We start from the raw sequence: 22,088 nt of genomic DNA on the forward strand, positions 1-22,088 counted from the left end.
ACATTGATATATTTATTATTAATAATTAATAATTCATATATATATATATACCAAAATTTACTAAAATTTATTTATAACAAAAAATTTATTTTTGAATATATTATTATTAAATAACAAATATTTACTAACTCATGTAAATATTTTTGCATCCAAACATCTCAAATTGATATCCTTCGTGCAAATGGATCATAAATAGCCAATAAATTGAAAAAAATATTTTCTAAATTATTTAAATAAAGATATTGTTAGAAATTTGACAATATGCATATATAAGATTACCTCCTACCAAATATACTAATTTTTTGTTCGGTGCCATTTTTTAGAGTAATTTTTTCAACCAACTAAATATAATAAAATATATTTTTTTTTCCACGAACAATTTTTATATAAATAATTTTTAGGAATTGTTGCATTACTTCTAACCTGGTATACCCTATCAAATGAACCCTAATTGATGCACATGTTTTACTATCAACACTATATTAAGAAACCTACCAACTTCAGGGACCATGAATTAGTGGTAAGGAATTGGTATTCCAAGCCCAGTTGGGGGTAGGAGGAATGCAAGAAACGAATTTCGCTTTGTCCTCAGGGCACAAAATTATAGACACCACGTAACCACACAATTCTGATGGTAGATCAGAATCAATATGCCACGTATCCTCTTGCCTTGACAACAGGGCCCCGCAATCTGCGCCTAAACGACATACACAAAATCCAGTCTGCACTGGGGGAGGGAGGGAGAGAGGGAGAGAGAGAGATTAACATCGCTCGTGACTTTAGTGCCATGGATTGCACCATAACTAGTCTGCGACAAGTGATCGAGGTCACTTAGGTCATTATCACTTGCTGCTTTTAATCCTCAACAGGTCTCTTTTGGATCTTTCATGGAAGTCATATGATTTCGATTTTTATGAATAAACTTATTTACTTATTTACCAGATTGAAACAAATTATAGTTGAATAACTCGTAATTTCCTTCCAATCAAGCAATCTGAGAAAGCTCTCACTTCCAAATCCCTTTCTACAGTTTGACTGGCGGCCGCCGCACAGCACCAAATCAAATCAAATCTAATCTAATCTAATCCGCAATTGAGCCTCAACCATCGCGCGTATATTCCAACGAGAAACGTCAGGATGGGTGGGCGGTGGAGGCACCCAGCAGCGGCATCGCCCACAGAGATTGAGATGGCCGTTTATTATCCACTTCCCGACGTGTCATCGACCCACTGGCCTCGGCCCTTGCAAACGGACGCATGGATGGGCCCATACATGTTGTTGCTTATCCGTTTCGATAAAAATAAACAAAAAATTAATAAGGATGAAAGAAAACAGAAAGATATAATTCCAGTGGGATATGGAGTTCTTGGAGGAATAGGAGAATCGAATCAAATCATGGAAACGAATGATAAAGGTAGAAAGGCGGTACGTACCAAGAAGGAAGGAAGGAAACATATAACTAGAAAAAAAATAAAAAAATAGAGAAAGAAGGAATTTTTTAAAGAAATTTTTGTTGAAAGGCAAGGTTTTTTTTTTTTTTTTGTTTTTCCCCCACTCTTCGTCTTTAAATGCCGGCACATGGGCTCGGAGACGCCGACAAAGAATAAAGGGGGAGCGTCGTCGCCGCCTGTCATCGCCTCGGCCTTCACGTGTATCCTCCGGGCCGACCCTTTTGTTTCCTTCTTACCGTCTCCTTTCTCGGGTTTCGGGTGCTCGCGGCGTCGCAGCTGGTGTTGGGTTTTGGGTTTGGTGAGAGAGATCCTGCGGTTGAGGTAGTTTTGTTTGTTGGGATACTCTCCCAGGGAAAGCGTAGGATGGAGGGCAAGAAAACCACCGCTTCGACTGCCGATAATCTTTTCGGCCAGAAGGAGGCGGCTTCCTCTCCCAAGTCCTCCTCCTCCTCATCCTCTGGCTACTTCAGCAGTGTCTTCCCTCCTGCTTCATCGGTATATCCTCGTTTCATTTCTTTGTTTCTGGGTCATGTTCTTGCTGCTGATCGTGATTTCTTTCTTTTAATCGAAACAAGTTCATCGTGATTGGTCTCGACGTTTTGGGCTATGGGTTCGTGTTCTTATTTCATGACTTCCGTGTTATTAGTGTCAGATTGTAGTTTTTAGGTTTGTGAGGTTTTGTTGGTTCTCTCTTTTATGTCGCCTGCATGACATGGTTATGCATTTTGTGGTTACGGGCTTGCGGTTTCTCTTTTTTATTTGTTTCTTTTTTCTGTTGTTGGGGTTGCTGCTGATGTGGGCTGGAAATTTTGGGGTCATAAATTTATATTCTTTGTTTGTACTTAAATGGATTTCGTGATTTGGAGATTTTGTGAGTTGTTATTTGAAGGTTGTGATCTGCTTGATTGGTTTTGTGATTCTTCACGGGAATGATATGGCTATCTATTTTGTAGTTAGGATTGAATTAGCACCGACCCTTTCTAAGTTTTGCGTGTTGATTTTGCTCGTATTTTATCTCAAGTGATAGCGTATGATTGGTTTCTGTCTGTATTTTCGGGTTTGTAAAGGTAGCTTCTAACTTCGGAGAATCAGAGATATCGTTTTCTTTGTTATGATGTTAGGTTATGGCAAAGGATTCAGCACGTTCGGACTTGTACCGGACATTGGACAAGCAGACAACTGAGGGTCACATTGGGAGTGCTCAGAGCTCCAGAGCAGGTTCTTGGACATTCTCTTCTTGATGTAACTGTTTCAAGTCGAACATTTGTTTCTTGCGGGTTGTGTCACTTCAATTTGCTTGACTTATATGCTTGTTACTCATGGAGCCTTTGATCATCACAAGTAGTTTTTCATAAACAATTTTTGAGTTTTCCCCCCCATGCAACGTTCCTTTCACTATTCAAATTCCTCTTTTCATCAGAGCATAGCACATCCTTTTTTTTTTTTATTTTTGGCATTTCTACATAGTCTTGAAGCTTGATGTTGGGATAAGTGGTAGAACAACGTAAAATGATATAATGTTGGACTAAGTAATAAAGCACCTGCAAATCTATTTATAATTACCCTACACATGTTGGGTTTGTTTGTTATGCATCTGATTGCAACTATAAATTTATTAGATCCAACACAAAATATTATTTCAAGACTATAATAAGTGACAATCTCAGTTATAAAAAACTTATATTTTCAGGTGACAAATATCAAGGCAGCCCAATCAAAGGGCATACAAGCAACAAGGATGGAAAGTCAGCTTATCCCACTGAATCAATAGAGTCACCCTATTTTGGCTCCTCTGTGCATTATGGTGGAAGAGAATTTTATAGCAGCGCTCCGTCCGTGCGAAGCTCTGGAGCTCCTAGTAGTGTAAGTAAAAACTAAAATACATGAAAATTACATGATATGATAAAAAGTGTTTATGCTTATGTAATTTAATTCAACTTTTCTTTTTCTATCTCAAGAAGATGAAATTTAATTATATAACGTGCGTCATTTTGCTTTTCTTCATGCTCCAAACTGTTGCAGTTTAAAGCCAAGGATGAGGATAATTTGGGTGATTCAGATGTTGCCACTAGAGGTGATTGGTGGCAAGGTACAATATCAGCTCGAAAGTTGATGTAAATAGCATGTGCTGGGGAGACAAATAGTTCACTTACTTTATCTTTTTTTCTTTTTTCTTTTGACTTTTCCAGGTTCACTGTACTATTGAGGATACCGTCTAGACCAGCATGCTCTCCATTTAGGTAGGAAGAAGGGACTTTGAGGCTGAATTCCGTATTACTTTCATGCATATTATCACTTTTGATTATTTTTCTAGTTCCAATTAACTCGATCTATTCCAAAAATCTTAAAATCCTGTATTCTTTGTTTTCTTCTCAATTTATTATATAAATGTAACCGTGTGCATGTTATGCCTGCTTGAATAATCTTTTGGGCGAAGGGTTTTGATATGATATTAATTATATTATTGTTTTATTGCAAACATAGAACTGCTTGCTTATATGTTCGTTAAAGCCTTGTCAACAGATTTTAACTGCTTTAGATGCATTCTGTACTTTGTTTATCGGCGCAACCTCACCATCGATAAGTTTTGCAAAATTATCATTTAATATATCTTTGTTTTTCACTCTGCTCACAGGGTTTTTATCATTATTAATGTCATTTAGATCAATAGAACTATAGGCTTTATTGACAAGGAAATTTATTTAAGTTTTTCAATTGCAGGACTGTTATAGTTCTTTTTTGGTCTGTGATATTGCATGTTCATAAAAAATGGAAATGGCATGATTTCTGCCTCATTACCTTGGTTAAATTTGGTCTCCTAAGGTTCCTTGTTGTCCATGTGTTGCTAATGTTTATTCACATGAAACATTTCCTAATTTGCCATGCATTTTTGCTTGTATGAAGATATTCTGATTTTTTCCTTGTACTATAGGCATTGGTATGGTAGAATTCCAATTCTTTCTAATTTCTAACTACTTCAATTGACGAGCTTTAGCACAATTGTTCCAAAGTATCATAGTTTAAACTTTAAAGAATACAAATTGGGTTTGAATTGTCTTACAATGGTGTTCTTTATGACTGATCATTGGTGCTTGATTTCGGCCATATCAGTCTATATAGACACACTGTGAAAAATGATTGAAGTGCTGATCAAAAGTTGATGAGTAAATTTGACTTTTGTTTTGATTCTGTTTCAGCTGAAATCATATTATTTAACAGGAAATCATGACAGCTTGGTTTTTGAAAAATTCACCAAATTTTGGAGTTTATTAGCTTCATCTCCCTCTTCAACAAATTGAAAGTGATTTCTGGTCTCTTTATATTCCCTACATAGTCATGCCATGACAGTTTCCTTGGCTTGTCAATTTCATTATATTACATCTGCCAAACTTTATACTCGTAATTTTCTATAAATTTGCAGCTTCATATGGTTTCTCACTGAGCAACCAAGGATTTCATAGCATTTAGTAGCTTCTAAATTGCTTCTTTTTATGTTTTTCTTAATACACTTAATCATACATTTGCTCTCTGCTTCGGGTATAGATACGGCATTGCTTTCTGGTGGTTTAGGGCCTCCTTTCATGAGTCTTCATTTCAGTAATCAGAAGTTTCATTGGGTTTGCTATACTTTCTCTTTTATCTCACCCTAATTCTTGGATCCACATCTTAACGGTTACAATCTCCTCTTGGCCCATAAAGATTAGTGTCAAGGCATCAACAAGCCTCCTCCCTCTATACAGAAACCTGCATTGCCACTTGTTCCTGTCCATGTTAAACTACTCGATACTTGGTATTCTTGTCTCTTCTCTCCACCAAAATTCTTTTGGTTACTTCTTCAATTTGCAAACCTTGACATAAACAGGAATATTTTAATGTAAAGGGGGGTGATTATGAATGACATTGCATTCACATATAACATTGACCTTCATATATTCTTTGTTAATGCTTTATTAAGATTTTCTAGAATAATCAACTCTAACCTATACTTTCTATTTTTTTTTCGCACATATCCCTTGATTCCTGTGTCCCTCAAGTATCAATCAATAATAAATTAGTTGGTATTGTGTGGTTTGCAAGTGTTTTATATGATAATATTCTAAAAAATTTATGTAGCTGCACATTCAAAAAAAATATGAGCAGATTTTGCAGATATAGAATAAGAATAATCACTGTAGACCTGTCTACTTCAATTGCAGATATCTCACTACTTCACAGGTTCATTTTAGTTCGATTTCCTTTTGATGTACTTATTGCTATACAACTTTGATTGTTTCGGACAATATTGTTGGAGCAGGACGGCCTTTTCTTTTTTCCATTGCCATAACTAACACACCACAGCCATTATCTACAACCTCTCTCTCTCTCTCTCTCTCTCTCTCTCTCTCTCTCTCTTGCTCGCTCTCGCTCTCTATCTGTGATCCATGCAAGTGATTGTTTATACGCTTGAGAGATAATACATCTGTAACTCCACCAGAATCTATCTGATGCCAAGCACATTATAGATTTACTCCTCCATACTTGAGTTTGCAATGCCAAAGCTTTAACTACTATAAGCAGGTTGGCTCTCGGCTTCCTCCAGATTATTTTCTGTAGGTTGGTACTTGGAAGTTGATTATCATTTTATACCTCTTGAACTTCAGTAAGAAAATAGTTACTATTAAGTGTAATTGCTGGATGACCATTTCCCCGAAAATGGTGTGTAAAATCCAATAATAAGGTGTATTCTTATTTTCAAGGAAAAGATATGGAGCACTTTTTATTTCTATTGAACACACAGTATTCCAGACGTTCTTGTAGTAGAGGTCTTCTAGAATTGCCTTTTTCTTTTATGGAAGAGGTCTCCCGTGAGTAGCACTCATTTTTAGTTCAGTATCTTGTCATGTTCGACATGGTGCAGGCGATAAAAGATGGTTCTGTGAAATGAGGTTCAGCAGCACACCTCTATTTATCAAACAGCCTAATGTGAACATATTTTGAGGTTAAAAGCTAAGTGAGGGGATGCCATAATAGTTAAAGTCAAACATGAGACACATGGATATTTGAGCATAAAAATTGAGAGCGGGTGTATGTTGAAAATTTGTGGGGATGAAATTTCCCATGATGTTGTATCCTTATAAGTTGCATACAATTAGCCACAATCTAGGCATACAATTCATATGCAGAACACCGCCTTTAGAAAATATAGCGAACGCATCTTTCTGCCATCATATTACTCCATAAACTCGACAGTAGTATCTGGTGTCTGACTAAGTAGTGTCTGCAAGTTGCATGTATTTTATTCTATAATCAAATTCTGGAATGCCCATAACTTTCTTTTCTTTTTTTTCTTTTTAATAGACAACCGAATTTCCTGTACGCTTTGTTTTTCTAAATGCTTTGTTTTCTTCAGCTTTCTAATTTTCAGTGATCATAATGCGTTGCTAACAGGTACTTCAGGGAGCTGCTGAAGATAGCTGCTATATAGTACTCCAGCTAGTGGTGAAAGTTGCATTTGGTTCATTAGTGGAGGCGAGAGTTTAGACGAACCGAGCAACCAGTTGTTTTTCTTTTTCTTTTTCTGTTTATAGTTCAGGGTAGTAGGGGCTGTTCATACTTGGTGAAATAGCAGACCCTGTCTTCGGATAGGTTTTCTTGTTTTGGACTTCAGTATGTTCTCCAGTTAACTATACTAGGCCTTCACCTCCAGCTTGAATTGTAGTGAGGATGAAAGGACACTTAATTATGTATGTTTTTAATATATGAACATATAATACTAGGTATGTGTTTATAAGTTGATTTTGCTGTGTGGCCTATTCTAAGAAAATTAGTCTAAATTGATGTATCTATGAAGCAGTGGCTTATAACCATACCAGGTTTTCATCGATTTAATTGAAAAGAGGAAATATGTGTGCCTCCTGCACCCTCCACATTCCAGATCATCAGATGACAGCAAGCCCTCATTGTTCATGTATCTATGTTTTAAGCCTTTCAGCACTATCTAGGGATATAGCAGGTGCTTGCTTCTTGTGGATAGATGGTCTGTCATCTTACTTTTACTCCTTTAGAACACATTTTTTATTTGATCCTGTACATAGGCAAGTTTCTACCACATGGTATGCTTATTTTTGTATGAAGGCTTGTTTTGTCTACTTACCGCCAAGGGATGATGAGACACAAAATGGCCATGCGAGTGAAAGGGACCACAAATTTTCAGTCAAGAATTAAACATAAAATGGCAATCAATCCATGGGGCAGATAAAATGGCAATCAGTCCATGGGGCGGACCTTCGATTACCCCCTATGAAATAGCACCAAGGAGTTGTGAAGAGGACCTATCTCGGTATCATTTTATTGGCGACCAAGTCTTAGCAGAATTAAGAATGTATTTATTAAAACCTTGGGACCATCTTGCCAACAATATCAAAGAAGATTGGGGAAGTTTGGTCTCGGCATGCTTAATGTGATGGGCCGTTATGTTTCCCCATCAATAGAATCTGATGTAGAGTGTCAGAAAAAAGAGTATATCCTTAGCTGAAAAAAACGATATTTCCAACTTCTAAACTAATTTGGAATTTCTCCCGGCTGAAGTTTTCCTTGAGTCGATACAAGGTTTAAGATGTAAAATCGATTTGTAAAGCAAAAGACACCATCAGTACGAGAAAATTGAGAATACTATGAAATTTCCATATATCCCAGGACACCGCAAACATAATTAATATTTGAAACATTAAGTTTATGAGCAGGATTGATTAGGATAATCTCCTGCAGACAATCTAACAAATATAGCGTAAGGTGATCGCCTAACATGATAGTTAGCTAGCAGCACGAGTATCATAGTGACAGGATGTTGCGCAGCTTTATCATTCCTCATTATGGAGTTTAGAACTCTTTCAGATTTAGTTGTTTTAAAACAGAAATCACCAGGGAATTGAACTGAAGAAAGCAGGTGAGTGTATATCTTGGATTGATTGCATAAATACTTGCATGCATCGATGATAAAGTATCAGGTTGGCGATCATCGAAGCTCATTAGCTGAAATAGAAATTAGATGCATTTACGTACCATGACGGTTTACTTGAGGAACTTTATGAGCAGAGCGGGAGCCAAAACTACTCTCAGGTCTCAACACAGCAAGCACTCATTTATTTTCCATGTTCATACACCGCTTTTGACATCATATGGCATTTTCGACATCATAGATAATAAGCCAACAGGAGCTACAACATTATGACAATTTGATACCAGCGGCTGCCAACCGTAGTCATCAGTTTCCTTCGACCCTTCGCTCATCGAAGAACAGGAGAACATGGTACAGATTGTTTTGACGAGAACAAATTAATCTGGAAAGCAGATCAGAGAGAACAAAACATTGTAGTACTGAACCCACCACATTTGTATCCGAGATCCGATAGCTTCTGCAACTCTGCACAGCACCTAGCACTTGAAACCTGGGGGCATGGGCATCTTGTGATGCTGATGCAATGGAGCCATCCGAAAGGCCATTCCAACCACGGGAACCTTTCCGCATTCCCCGGCGGCTCCATCGACGCTCTCTAGCCCAGTGATACTTGCAGCCACAAACAATCCAAGAATGCGCAGGTACTTTATTGTAACTTCCATCTGTTACTCTTCAATTAATGCACAGAATATGATCGATCGATGTTGGGTATGTATTTAACTAGATTAGCTCCTGGAAGACATTATCTGAGGCATCAGATGACTGCAAAGCCCAAACGATCTTTCTGGAGGGAGCACTACATCAGCTAAAATTTTGCTGTTGTTGAACTAAAACTCATCCAAATGGATGGAGCATTATCACCTACATCAGTCCCATGGAAGGGGATATTTGCAATGATCATTGCTATATCTATTGTTGCTAGAATCTGAGTTCAGGTCGGTCTCCACGCAAGGCACCCTGAGGTCAACTAGAATCGAGGTGAAAGATAGGTCGGCTAAGAGAATGCTGAGTATTTTGTACCGCGAATCTAGAAGGGGAGCACGACCTGCAAATAAGTCTACTCCAGCGGGGGCTATCTGATATCGGTGGAGATCTGGAACAACAGTGGAAAAAAAAAAAAGAGAGAACGAGAGTAGGAGAGTGCTCGAGAGTAAGATGGAGCTTGAGAATGCTCGCCCGAGGGTTCACCATATCACTCCTATATATAGGATAGGGTTAGTGCCCATCATCTTATTTGATGGAAGGCACAACTCGCAATATATCCATGATGTTAATTACATTGATTGTATATTTATGGCCAAGCTGGGTCGTTGCCAAGAATATAATTGCAGCACATTCAATAACCTTTGACATTACTTGCAGGCTGGGTTGACGGCCAATATCGAGGTCACAAAGTTATTTACCTCGGTGAAGGCTGAGGTCAGAATAATCCGAGATAAGAATGACCAATATTTTTTCCATACTATCTTTCAGCTTCTTTAGAGATGCACGGAAAGAGCCTCTTTTAAGCTGCTGCGATCTTTGTTGCTTGATTACCCTCATTGCCTTTCTTTCTCCTAACCTCAGCTTTCTTGGTGAGCACTCCTTTTCCATCTCCCAAAATCCTATACAAGAACTTCTCGAGAGAATCAACTGTTGGCAAAAATATGCAACCGATACCTGGCGACAGAAACACTAGAAAGCATAGCTTCAAGAAATGTGCGGTCCAGCCCCGGATTTATGAGAACGTCAAGTGAGTTGGAAACGTAACCAATTGTTTCTGCTCCAAAGAACCTAGAGCAAGTCAACTTGGCCCAAGATCCGTGCACCTATTACCCCATGCTCCATCTCCAGTACCTAGGACATAATCTCTCTCTTGAAGCTCCCAGTTTCAGTGCTTCTAACATCAATGGATGTCCTTCATCCTTCACCAACCTCCCAGCCACTCTTATTACAAGAGTTGCATTGTGGGGCACCCTAACCTTCCTTCTGAACTCCTCACCCCTTGCTGCATCTGGTTTGCAGATATCTTCATCCATATCTGATACATCTTGTAACCGACCTAGGCCGATAAGGTGAAAGACCAATAAAAGCTCGCTACCTAGATGCAAACTGATCAGTCAAAATTTGCCACGAGGCCTACCCAAAGGGCATATGAAAAATTTCTTGCATCTCAAATTCTCTTCACAACTGGCAACAACTTGTCCGTTCCGTTAACTATTTTCTAAATAAATGTGGTACCCGAACAAATCTCGCTACCAAAGAATACAAAAGAGATTTATAGGCAAGATATGTGATTTGTTGCCTTATGAACTAATGTATAGAGCTCTAAGCTATTCGATTACAGATTTCAGCCCTCACCAATATATTGCATTACCGGAGGTTCTTTAGGTGAATTCTCTTTTGATTCTCTTGCACTATGTTTTTATTTCTTTCAGACCGCTTTTGTTTCCTGAGAATTGTGTTTGACCGCTGTTTCAGGTTAGAGGCAGGGTCGGAGAGCATTACCTATCCGATCTCTGCGATTCGGATGGTAGATGAGCTGAGAACTCCATCGTCGGATCAGTTCAGCTCAGGGCAGCAACAGCAATTATGTGAACTCGTCCTCATGGAATCATTATATCCTCTTGAGCACATCTCCAACAAGATCCCTTGTACCTACACGGTGGGCATAGTCACCCAAGAACCGAACTTCATCAACCACCTTGGTGACTCTTTCTGTTAATACAGAGTGCCGAGGTTCCTCTGTACCATGGAGGAAACCTTGAACAATGTCAGAATGTATGGTTTCATAAGCTATGCCATACCATGGAAACAGCAAGATGTGGGTTTTAGGCGGATTTTTTTTTGGTAGGAATCCATCAGAAACAACCTTTCAGTCAACCTTCCTTGAAGGTTTTCCGGTGAAAACATGATTCCCTCATCGGCACTTCGACGTCTCCAAGCCATGAACAACTCACTAAGTAACTAAATAGAGAGAGAACAAAACCCTATCACCACGTCAAAATGACACACAGAGCTACTCGTTCCTAATTTCTTTATAAAATGCGAACATAAATATGGAAAACAGAAAAGATTGTTCACAAAGTTCGATTTTTTTTTCCAATCAAGTATTTTGGGGGAAAAACATCTAAGAAAAATGGTACCTTGAGAGAAACTAGCAGAAAAGAACCCAAACCTTAACGCCTAGAAAAGGTTGGTGGGTTTGAAGCAACTGAAATCATGATGATTAGCGAGTGAAGGCGTAGAAAACGATGGCGGTGTAGATAAGCATGGCAGCGGGGATGAGGGTGACGAGCGGGATCACGGCCCCCACGGCGGCGGCGCCACCGCAACCGAGCCTCCCCAGCTTGATCTCGACCACATTGACGAGGGCCATCATCAGGAATCCGCATCCGAACACCGAACCGACGGCGGAGGCCAGGATGCCGCCGCGAAGCGCCGCCCGGTTGATGCGCGCCGCGCGAGAGCCCACAGGCGGCGGGTGGACGAAGCGGATGGCCTGCCTGACGGAGAGGGCGACGAGGCTGGAGAAGAGGAAGGAGGCGAAGGCGAGGACGTGGAAGAAGACAAGGCGCTCCTCCGCCCGGTTTCCGGCGGCGCAGTCTCCGGAGGGCAGGCCGCCGTCGGTTGGGTCGGAGGGATTCCAGGCCAGGCCGACGAAGACGGCGAGGGTGAAGAGGGAGTTGACGTTAACGATGCCGTCCAGCGCCGTAATGTGGATGCTGGTCCCGCCATAGGATCCGGTGCTCCGCGGCCGCGGGCTATCGTATTCTAGTACTTCTCCGTTGTCCATATTCCGGCGACAAGACGGTGAGAGTAAAGGACGGGGTTTGGGTTGGTGGCGGATCTCCGGCAACGAAGAAGACAAGCGGCAGGTCTTCAGGGTCAAGACTGAAGACTGGGGGTTTGCTGTGGTCAGGCTTGTAAGAAAGAGTACAGTGCAGACAGCTGACTCGACGAACCAACTGTTCCAAGACTAAACTAAGCAATCAGGAAAGGGTCCCAAGTGAAATAATTTGAATTTATCAAAGTCATGACCGATTGACCATCTGAAACTTGTCTCTTCCATATAGATTTGTTTGTGCTCCATCCTAAATTTACTAGTAATTCTTATTAAGAGTTGTTTTAGTTATTAATTTTAGTATTTTTCAGATGTTTTTACATAATTTATATTCACGCCAATCCACTCCACTTTTTGCATAAGTTTCGGCACTTTCTTCCAAAAAAGTTGTTCAAATTATTTGGTGGACACCATCCACCGTGGTGAATGGTGGGAACAAAGTTTGAAGGACCAAAAGATTGTTCATCACCAGCAACGCTCTTCCCCCCCAACCTTTTAGCAGCACTCTTTTTGGTACTGTAGCTCTTTGCCAGCCTGGATGAATGAGGCTTTTCCCATCTTTGGCTGCCTTTTTTTTTTTTTGTGGCTGCTTTTGAACGTAGAGTTTCTTTATCATCACCCTTAAAAACACTAAAAGTAAGGAGTAAAGACTTCAAAGTACCCATGCCCCAACAAAGATTAAGACATGATGACCCCGGTTCACGAGTGCTCGATTCTCCCTGTCGTTCTGAGAACTCGGGTTCTCGTACTCCCACTTCCTCGAACAGAGAGAGATCTCTCAGATCTCAACCGGCTTACAAAGATTGCGTGCTCGCAATAACCGTCTATTTCTTCTCTGCATGGCCAAGTCTCACATGATTTCATTCACCTGGAGCAGCCTGACTTCGAGAAAAATAGGTGAAATAGAAGAACAAGAAGGGTGTTAATCAGCTCATTCCATCATCCATCAGGACCATTCGTTTGATGGGGCACAGCAACAGCAAGTGCACGATTCAGCTCGACGCTGATATAGAAATCAGCTTTTTGGTCCCCCAGACCCAGAGCTGGGAGAATTTCATTGGAGCACCCAAAGAGTGCAGCACATGGAAGTGCCTTTACTGATGCTTGCAGCTTTAATGCTGTAAGCATAGGAACCCGATCACAGTGACAAAGGTGTTGCCCTGCTTTGATACTCATAGGGGAGAACAGGAAATCCACTTGCTGATGTAAAGTTAAAACAGTAGAGATTGTGGATTGAGAAAATTTTTATGCTCGACCCAAAAACATTCCCATCTTAATCCATCCACCATTTTCGCCTCTCAGGCAAACATAGTTTGCATATCTCAACCAACATTATGGATATAGAACTGAATTATGCATACTAATTTTATTACAAAGATGAACCAGCCGTTTAAAAGCAGGAGGTCCTGGGTTGGCATGATACATGCAGCATTTATGGGGCAGTTCCAGAAACCAGAAAGTGGCTTAGCTACCCAATGATGCGACACCAACTGCTCCGATATTTTTTCGCACAAATTGTTAGAAACATAGGTTTGATATTGGCAACTGAAAAATGATGCAACATCAGCCATAGACAATAAGTCGATTTCTAAACTTCAGTAATTTGATGATACTATAAAACTAAAGGTAAAATTTCACCAAATAAAGGGAAGGTACCATTTTCCATTATGCTCCGAGGCACTAACACTACTCCAGAAACTCTTCCATAATGCCCTAGTATTCATGTAAATCATGAGCATTAGATGGTAACATAGATAACCAGGTCTGATGGTGAATTGATGATTACAAACCTGTGAGATAAATGGTTCAGCATCGGTGCGCCTAAGGAAATGCAATGAGTGTTTAGTGAGAGATATCGAATGATCACCAAGACACACTTCTCCAATGTCATCAAGTACCCTAACACGGATGTAAGGATCCTTTGGAGGAACCATATCCTGGACATGTATTAATATTTTTTAGCAGAGAAAAATTATTGTACCTCAAGCATTTACCAATTCATAGGCATCTAATTTGGTTGAAGACAAATACCACAGTCAAATCAAGATCCAACTCTGACATGTAGGACTCTATTGCTGCAGAATGATTTTTGAAGTACTCTTCTTCTGAATAATTGAGTTTTTCCTGAATTTCCTGGGGAAGTACAGGGCCCACTTTCCATCTCAAGCTCTGAATGGTTTCTGCTCGGTTATACCTGTTTGGATAGAGTATCTCAATTCAGGAGGAAGCAAGACACAATTTGTTATAGGGAAAACAAGCTTGTTCACATAAAAGCCTCAATTTACTAAACAGTAAGACATTTCAGTACTGAGCAATAAAGAGGTAAAAGACATTACATGTAAGCCATGAGACAATGTTTGTTGCGGATTAAGGAAAGATGATGTATGACCGCACCAAAATGATCCTCATTTCTTGTCGTTTGTATATCCAAGTTCTCATCCTCAATTTTCCTGAATTAAGTTAGAATAACATGGAGTTAGTAAGGCTCTGATAGAACTTGTATGCCATTGAATAATTAATTTAATATTGAAAGATTCACGTACAGAATATATTTATAATGTAAATTGCGCATGATATACATGCTTACGTATATATTTTCATGCTCAAATGGTTTATTTTGACAGAGATTATACATCATGAAAGGAAGAGCAGCGGGAGTCACCTGATCAAGGACTGAAGTTGCAGGTTGTGCTCATTACATTCTTTAATGACTTGATCAAATGCATCACTCTGTAAGAACAACCAGGTAAGTCACGTTGTTTCTGAACAAAATGAAAAGAACTTATGCATATGATGATGGCTTCTTCGATGTTCAAACAGACAGACCTAATATCCACAAATCCTATCCTAGCAAGAAAGCCAGGAAATATAACAAACAATAACATCACAAATACTGAGATTCTCTTTATTTTTTTTCTTTTCACTCAAACGTGGGCAACAAAGATTTATACTTTCGTAATCAATGGAGCAACAGCAAAGGGCATACAACCCAACCTCCCAAACTCAAAGGGGGCACACATGTTCTGGGTTCCTACTTACAGGCCATGGTAAACAGGGAATACTGAAATTGGAATATATGCAAGAGAAAAACACAAAAAAAAGAACAATGAAGAAAGTATGAATAACACAATGCAGATGAGCCATCAGATTATCAAAGTTAATGCCTCTAATTACGTAGCTACTCACCCAACATCTGAAACATGACAAGAGAATCACTATCTGGGTTAGGAGGCTACTGGATTTTGTAGAAGAAGAGAGTGGGCCAGAGCATCATGGAGGACACCAAAGGCTATCAAAATATTGCACAAATCAGCATATACACGACCAAGGTTGACAAGATAAAGAGGAGTTGAAGTGGGTTTTGGTGAGCAAAGAGCTCTTTTAGAGAGAGAGAGCACAGAGCATTTTAATATCATAGTTTCCATCTGCCATCATATGGCCTGATACAGATTGTTGACCATATTCCCTGATAGCTAAAGTGTTTGGCTTGTAGTGGTTAGTTAACCCATATAAATAAATCTCTGATATATTCATATCTGTATACTTTTCATGCTGATGCAGCTCATAGCTTCCGAGAAAACAATCAGGATATAGATGCGCTTGTAATATATGGATGTGAAAGTGAAACCCATGAAAATTAAGCTCACTATACAAGAGATAGTAGTGTTTCACTAGGATATCCCAACATTGCGTGTAAATGGCAGATACATGTCCTTTCAGTTGTTTATGTGAGCTTCACCCCTCCTTCCCAAACCGAAAGAAAAGTTTGAAATAAAAAATGAAAAAGAAAGAAGAAAAGGTCGTATTCCCTTTAATATGCCAATAAACATGTGCACTTAGAGTGAAAGGTGGATGTAGGAGGTTACATTCAAGCATGAAAATCAAAGGAAACACCTATAGGAGAAATGTAAAGTGTGATTCACAAGATATTTAACCCAACATTTGGTGTTTGGTGTTTGCTTGAAAACCTTTGGATGATGATCACCAGCTTATTAAATAAAGGCATTCACAATCCCAAAGGAGATTAAAATAGACAGCATATTTCACCCAAAAAATCGAACTCTAGGAGAAAAATGGTCATACACTCAAGTTGTCAAACTGTTACCATTGCCCAATAGGCTAAAACTAAGAAACAACTCAAACTCCAAGATCTATCTTTAAGAAATAGATGAATTATTAAACATGGAACAGTGATAATGTAGAAGTTACTTTGGTTCAGAAAGGATAGAGAAATGGCTTACATTGAAAGTTGTGAGCTGTCCAGTTTCAGAGCATGCTAATTCTCTCAGTAGCTGGGATGCTCGTCTCCCATACATGATCAGATAAATCCACTTCTACAATGCATAACAGAAAATTCAAGGAACATAACCACATAGAAATAATTGCTTAAATAACAGAAAGGCAGTCTGTAACAATCACAAAGGCAGCAAATGGAAGCTATGACATGTAACCTAATGAAAACAAAAGTTAGATAAATCAAAACAACATATGAGAATGGCATATGACTGACTTATTGCCTTGACAAGGAAGAAATTATTCATGCACGACTAACAGAAAATTCATGCACAGTAAAATTTCAGTGGAAGCTTGCTAATAAGAAAATTCTACAGGAAGAATCTTAGTATAGGCACAAAAGAGTCAAAACAGAGAAACTACAGAAAATTGAATTAAAGCAGTGGCGGATTTGTCATTCAGCTAAAATTAGCATACTTTAGCTAATATGGTCTTAGTTTTGACATTATAGAAAGACAGACAGGTTTCAAAAATAAAAATAAATAAATAAATAACCATAGAACAACAGGCAAAAGGAAGCAAGAATTAATAGCATAATCTAGTGATCTTGATGACCCCAAAACCCGAAGAAGCAATGAGGTATTCAAAAATAGTAGAAATGAAAGAGAGGGGAGAGCGAGAGATGAGATAAGGGAATAGCATTACCTTGTTTGTTTGCCGGTGCCAGAGATGACTGAGATCGGAGAAGGCCATGGGAAAGACGCCTTTGGTTTTGGATCGGGATCAAGGAATGGGGATCAATTATTCTCAGGAGCTCTACCCACTACCACTAGGGTTTGAGATAAACTGAGCCGCCTCCCTCCCCGCAAGTTAAAATGTTGATTGGCCACATCGAACCAATCCATAAAAACACCAAGAATGAACCCCAAGCCGAGAATGAGATCGGACCAGGTTGATGCCAGGTCGAGGTCAACCCATCACAAACCAAATCCGCACCCACGCCAAGTAAGGGGACAGAAGCCACCGAAACTTATCTACAGAGTAGAGATGCAGAAGCAAATAGCAACTTGAGCAAGCTATATCTCTTGTTTGGGAAGCTGTCTTGGCTGTCCAGCACACTGATTTTAATACCTTCATTTGCTACAAGTTGGTAACTTTAAGCCTCCTTGTCATGGGAAAAGTCAAATTTTGGGTCTGTCATCTCTATCAACCATGTCCCACCAACATCAGAATTTCTCCTAATTAATTAACCAAGTGGACAAGCCTATGATGCAACTTGCAGACTGTAATTTCTTTTTCTTTAGATACTGTCCTGAACTCTTGGCTACTTTACATGTAAAGAATTAGACATCCACTCTATTATCTCATGATCGCAGAAGTATATGGACAACAGATAAGAAGATCAAGTCTGCTAGCTACCTGGAATTTTATCTCAAGGAAAAGAAACAAACAAAAAGATGGTGCTGGAATGTCTTCCTCGCACAAGCTAAGCATATGCAACATCACAAATTATTCCAGATCGGAAATCAAGTTCATACTGAGTAATTTATAAGAGAAGATGGAAGATGTATGAGACATGCTAAACAATAAAAAGATGCATATCATCCAAACATCACTCACAATAGCAAATTAAAGAGTGGGGCCTTGTTTGGGATTGATGTTGGTAGTAGTGCTTAGGACCAGAAAGCTATTTCAAGTTTCTTACCTAGCAACTATATATCGTTCAGAAGTACTTTTTAGGTTTCAGAAAGACTTTTGGACTCTCCAAAAGCAATTCCAGATGGGGTCAGAGTCCCTAAGCCTCTGGGTCCAGTAGCAAATGCAAGGCTAGAGGACCCGCATGATGCATACTTTACAGAGGCTAAGAACTGGCCTTGCATGTCAAGATGCCATAGAGCAAATTGGAATTTTGAATATATGGTCCTCCATTTCACTTTCCAACTTAATCTAAAATTTGTCAAGATCTTAAGTTCAACTTAGGATATAAAATTGTCCAACATTACCTGCCACATCAGCTAGATTGAAACTTAAAGAAGTCTCCAGGCAAATGGCTTAGAATATGAGAAACTAACTAGGAACTTATGCTAGAAGACGATCAGGTCAGCCTAAACCCTTTCAAGAAGTCCCTTCTTATGACACAAACTTGTAGAGCTATTATAACTCTGTTGCACCATTTTATCTTCTCGTGCTAGAATAGAATAATTATAGTATCTTGGCATATAGCTCGCAAAATCCTCATGTAGAATTATATTAAACCCAAATAAAACAACATAAGGTATAAGGATTCTGCTATGGTGCTTTCTAAAACTTTTCCAAGAATGTCTATTTAATTTCCGCTTATTGTTCATCGTTAAATGAATGGTCTAAATTTCTCTGATCGTGACCAGTATCCAGTGGAACGACCAAGTACGAGTGGCAAGTACTGTAATTTGGGGAAAATATACGGGTGGTAATTGATGTAATTTTTGCAACATTCGAGGTCATAAGTGAGGTAGGATAGTATTCACATAACTTTTTCAACTTTGAGGGTCAAAATTGAAAAACTTAATTCAACCTTTTCATCTTCCTCCCTAATTCGCCCCACCTACCATTGGCCGATCGGAGAAAAGCCACACTCTCCCATGATGTCAATGTTGGCCAACCTTTCTTCTTCCTTTCCTGATGTGGTCCGTCTATCAATGACTGAACGGAAAAGGGCCGCTACCTTCTCCGACGATGTCGGTCGGTCATTGCTTGGTCACCAACAAGTCCTTCCATGCCGGACCATCTCAGAGCAAGCGATCTTGGTGGTCATCGGGTGATCTTGAGAATTCTATTGTTGATCTGAACTTGAATTAGTATCATGATAGATTGGTATTCTGAATTATGACATACAAGTGCTACTAAAAAGCAGTCATTACCTCTACCTATTCAGACAAGATATTGCATGTTAATACCTCTTGATGCATAGGATATGCCTTATGAATTCTGACTAATTGAAAATGTCCTCTTGGACAGTCATGTATTACATCAGATATCATGAGCTTTTTATGCCCAAACAGGGCCTTTTAGGCGCGGATTCACCATTTTTATCATCTTTTTTTTTTCATTTATTTAGCTTTCTCATACATGTATCTCTTCTAAGGGGATGAGGGGTCTCACTATAATATCACTGTTCCTGGCTCTAAGGGGATGGGGTCTCACCTGTGTCACAGAGAAGGATTTTGAATGCTTCGTGTCTTGTACCATGGAGAGCATCTTTGCACTTTGAAACTTAGTTTTCCATGAGGCTACGTGGCATATCGAAACTCTTCCAAAAATCTAATGAATTCTGTACTGAAACCTTCCCAAATTGAGAATGGTCAGTTCTTTTCTCCATTAGTCCACCATCATCCTAACTGGCCGATGCAGAAGTGTTTGGCACTTGAACCTATCTCTTGCAAAGGAACGTCACTTGCCAATGGCTTTTTGCTCCCCATTTACATGCAATTTCCCCAAACCATTGTAATGTAATGTCTCCTGACCAACTATTATGGGAGTTCCTCAATGTCTTTCAGTATGACAACAAGTCACCTTGTGATGTGATTGGAGAAACGGGACTTCATCTAGTCCAGCTAGCCGATGATTAAGGTTTGCTTCAAAGTCATACTCAAACCATTTGCTTGTGTTGGGATCAAGATAAGTAGTAAAATGTGCAGGGCAATCACATTGATTGCGAGCACGTTCTTTTCTTTTCCTATCTACCCTACCCACATGCTTCTCATATCATAAACCCTCCCTTGAGCAAACAAAGCGTCGGTGAATGATTGCACCGGTCTTTGAGTCATGTTTTACTACATCTCTTGTGATACTAAAACATGATACGTTCCATATTTATTGAAAAATTCATATCCTTCTTTCTTAGAGGAAAATGTCACCAATATTATATCCTCAAATGTAAGTGATCATAGGTCTATGGTTTTCAAATGCATTACTTTGTCATCGCCATCAATGGGTGCCTTTACTTTACTTGTACAACTCCCTTCCATGAGGTTCATACATACTATGTATGAACCTATATTGAACGATACAACATACACCATAGATTCCACATATAATTTGAAAATACCATGAATAGAGGTACAGGCATCTATAAGACTTAATACAAACAATTCCAGATAATGTATTTAAATTTTGAAATTCAAATATATGATATACAATGCAGTTGGATTTCACTTCTAACAAGGACGAAAATGATTTTTCAAAAACTACCACACAATCCATCATTCTAATGACAAAATCTTCTCTCCCATTTGCCTTAAATGTTCAGCTGATAGAATGGGGTTGATTTTAATTTTCTTTACTTTTGCTCTCTTTTTTTTAGTTTATAAATTCTAGTGTTTATATATGTGCGCATCTAATAAATCGTAAATACATGTGTGTATGTACATATGTAGGTAGGTTACTTGTATAGTTACGTAACTGCCTGCATCTATGTATGCATATAGTAGTCGCAGATCACCTTTCCATGACTCTGTCTTCTCATTGTAGATAAAGAGTGGCTCAGCATAAAGTGGAGCTCCCATATTTCATGTAACATTTGCACATTCCAACTTTTGTACTAGTAGGTATATGTTTCACTGAGTCCGCAGCCTAATTCTTTCTAGTTTGCAAGCTATTCTTTCTGGTTATCTTTCCCTTATAGGATAGTTAAGGCTATTTTGGATCTGGCTTTCAAAGTAATAGCAAACCAACTGAAATTAAGAAGGATCAACATGTAGCTCTGATCATACTAGTCAGTTTATGTTGCACTGTATAATCTGATGACTATATCTATTGACTGGTTTTCTGGTATAATGTCAACAGATAATTTTTTAACTGACATGATTTGAATCGTTTGTGGTGTGGTAACAAAGAAAACCCAGTTCCTGGTTGGGAGCCAACTCTGAATGAAAACAATATCCATGGGATTTGGAAAAACAAAACAAAAATAATGTAATTTACTTTAAGAATGTTGGGAGAGCAAAAAAAAAATATCATGAACACGAATTATAGTAAAGTAAAAACCTCTGAATAGCAAAATATCCACAGTATCATACATCATAGGATTTCAATGATAATACATTTTGCACAGCCATATCGATCTCCGGGATTATTAGCAATATCCACGAATAGACATACCTAGATGAAGGAGTCCCGCGTAGGCACGAGTTTGAGTTTGGCAGGAGAATCTGTTTGCCTAGCGATCAATGGTCGTGGGAGTTGCTCAAGCTTCCCGGCGGGTGAGAGGGGAGGACTTGCGTCGATATGTGTCAGCGGATAAGGGGATCTCAGATTTGAGGCGGAATCGGGGAGACAGATAGAGATGCAGGATTACGGATGTTTGAATGAGAAAGAGAGAGAGAGAGAGAGAGAGAGGCAGGAGGGGGAGGAAGCAGAGGGAGAGAGGTCGCCGGGGGAGGAGTCGGAGAGAGAGGGAAGGGGATAGGATTGGGGGGGGGGGCGAACGAGTCGGGGGAGATAGAGGGAGGAAGGAGAGGAATCGGAGGGAGAGAGGAATCGCAGAGAGAGAGGGGGAGGATGACGGCACTACCGCGAACGCCGGCGAGGAGTGCGAAAGATTCGGGAGGGGGGCGGCCGAACGATCGGGGAAGCGGGGGGGCGGGGTGGGGTGGGTGGACTACAA

General features: G+C 39.5%; 3 protein-coding genes across 7 annotated transcripts; 1 reads left to right on the forward strand and 2 right to left on the reverse strand.

Annotated features, from left to right (window-relative positions):
* The first annotated feature begins 1,334 nt into the window (after positions 1-1,334).
* LOC103715493 lies at positions 1,335-7,226 on the forward strand. Its single transcript, XM_008803133.3, has 6 exons — positions 1,335-1,946; positions 2,573-2,669; positions 3,142-3,314; positions 3,474-3,540; positions 3,641-3,691; positions 6,879-7,226. Exons 1-5 carry the CDS (start codon positions 1,815-1,817, stop codon positions 3,655-3,657), a joined length of 486 nt encoding a protein of 161 aa, XP_008801355.2. The 5' UTR covers positions 1,335-1,814; the 3' UTR covers positions 3,658-3,691; positions 6,879-7,226.
* A 4,161-nt stretch (positions 7,227-11,387) lies between these two features.
* Positions 11,388-12,535, reverse strand: LOC103715495. Its single transcript, XM_008803134.4, has one exon. The coding sequence runs from the start codon at positions 12,161-12,163 to the stop codon at positions 11,597-11,599; it is 567 nt and encodes a 188-aa protein (XP_008801356.1). The 5' UTR covers positions 12,164-12,535; the 3' UTR covers positions 11,388-11,596.
* Positions 12,536-13,417: 882 nt separating this feature from the next.
* LOC103715496 (DNA replication complex GINS protein PSF1) lies at positions 13,418-21,880 on the reverse strand. 5 transcript variants are annotated; one of them, XM_026807848.2, is made up of 9 exons: positions 21,584-21,879; positions 17,150-17,647; positions 16,453-16,542; positions 14,874-14,941; positions 14,548-14,661; positions 14,243-14,405; positions 14,002-14,148; positions 13,868-13,924; positions 13,418-13,756 (listed from the first exon to the last, which is right to left on the reverse strand). In XM_026807848.2, exons 2-8 carry the CDS (start codon positions 17,195-17,197, stop codon positions 13,898-13,900), a joined length of 657 nt encoding a protein of 218 aa, XP_026663649.1. In that variant the 5' UTR covers positions 17,198-17,647; positions 21,584-21,879; the 3' UTR covers positions 13,418-13,756; positions 13,868-13,897. The 5 variants fall into 5 exon arrangements, with proteins under 5 accessions (XP_026663649.1, XP_026663648.1, XP_038988141.1 ...); XM_026807847.2 differs by having other exon boundaries at positions 16,453-16,545; XM_039132213.1 differs by having other exon boundaries at positions 13,418-13,924; positions 16,453-16,545; positions 21,584-21,880.
* Positions 21,881-22,088: the final 208 nt, after the last annotated feature.

This window comes from Phoenix dactylifera, chromosome 12 (genome assembly GCF_009389715.1).
Source record: "Phoenix dactylifera cultivar Barhee BC4 chromosome 12, palm_55x_up_171113_PBpolish2nd_filt_p, whole genome shotgun sequence".
In the NCBI taxonomy this organism is placed as follows: Eukaryota; Viridiplantae; Streptophyta; class Magnoliopsida; order Arecales; family Arecaceae; genus Phoenix; species Phoenix dactylifera.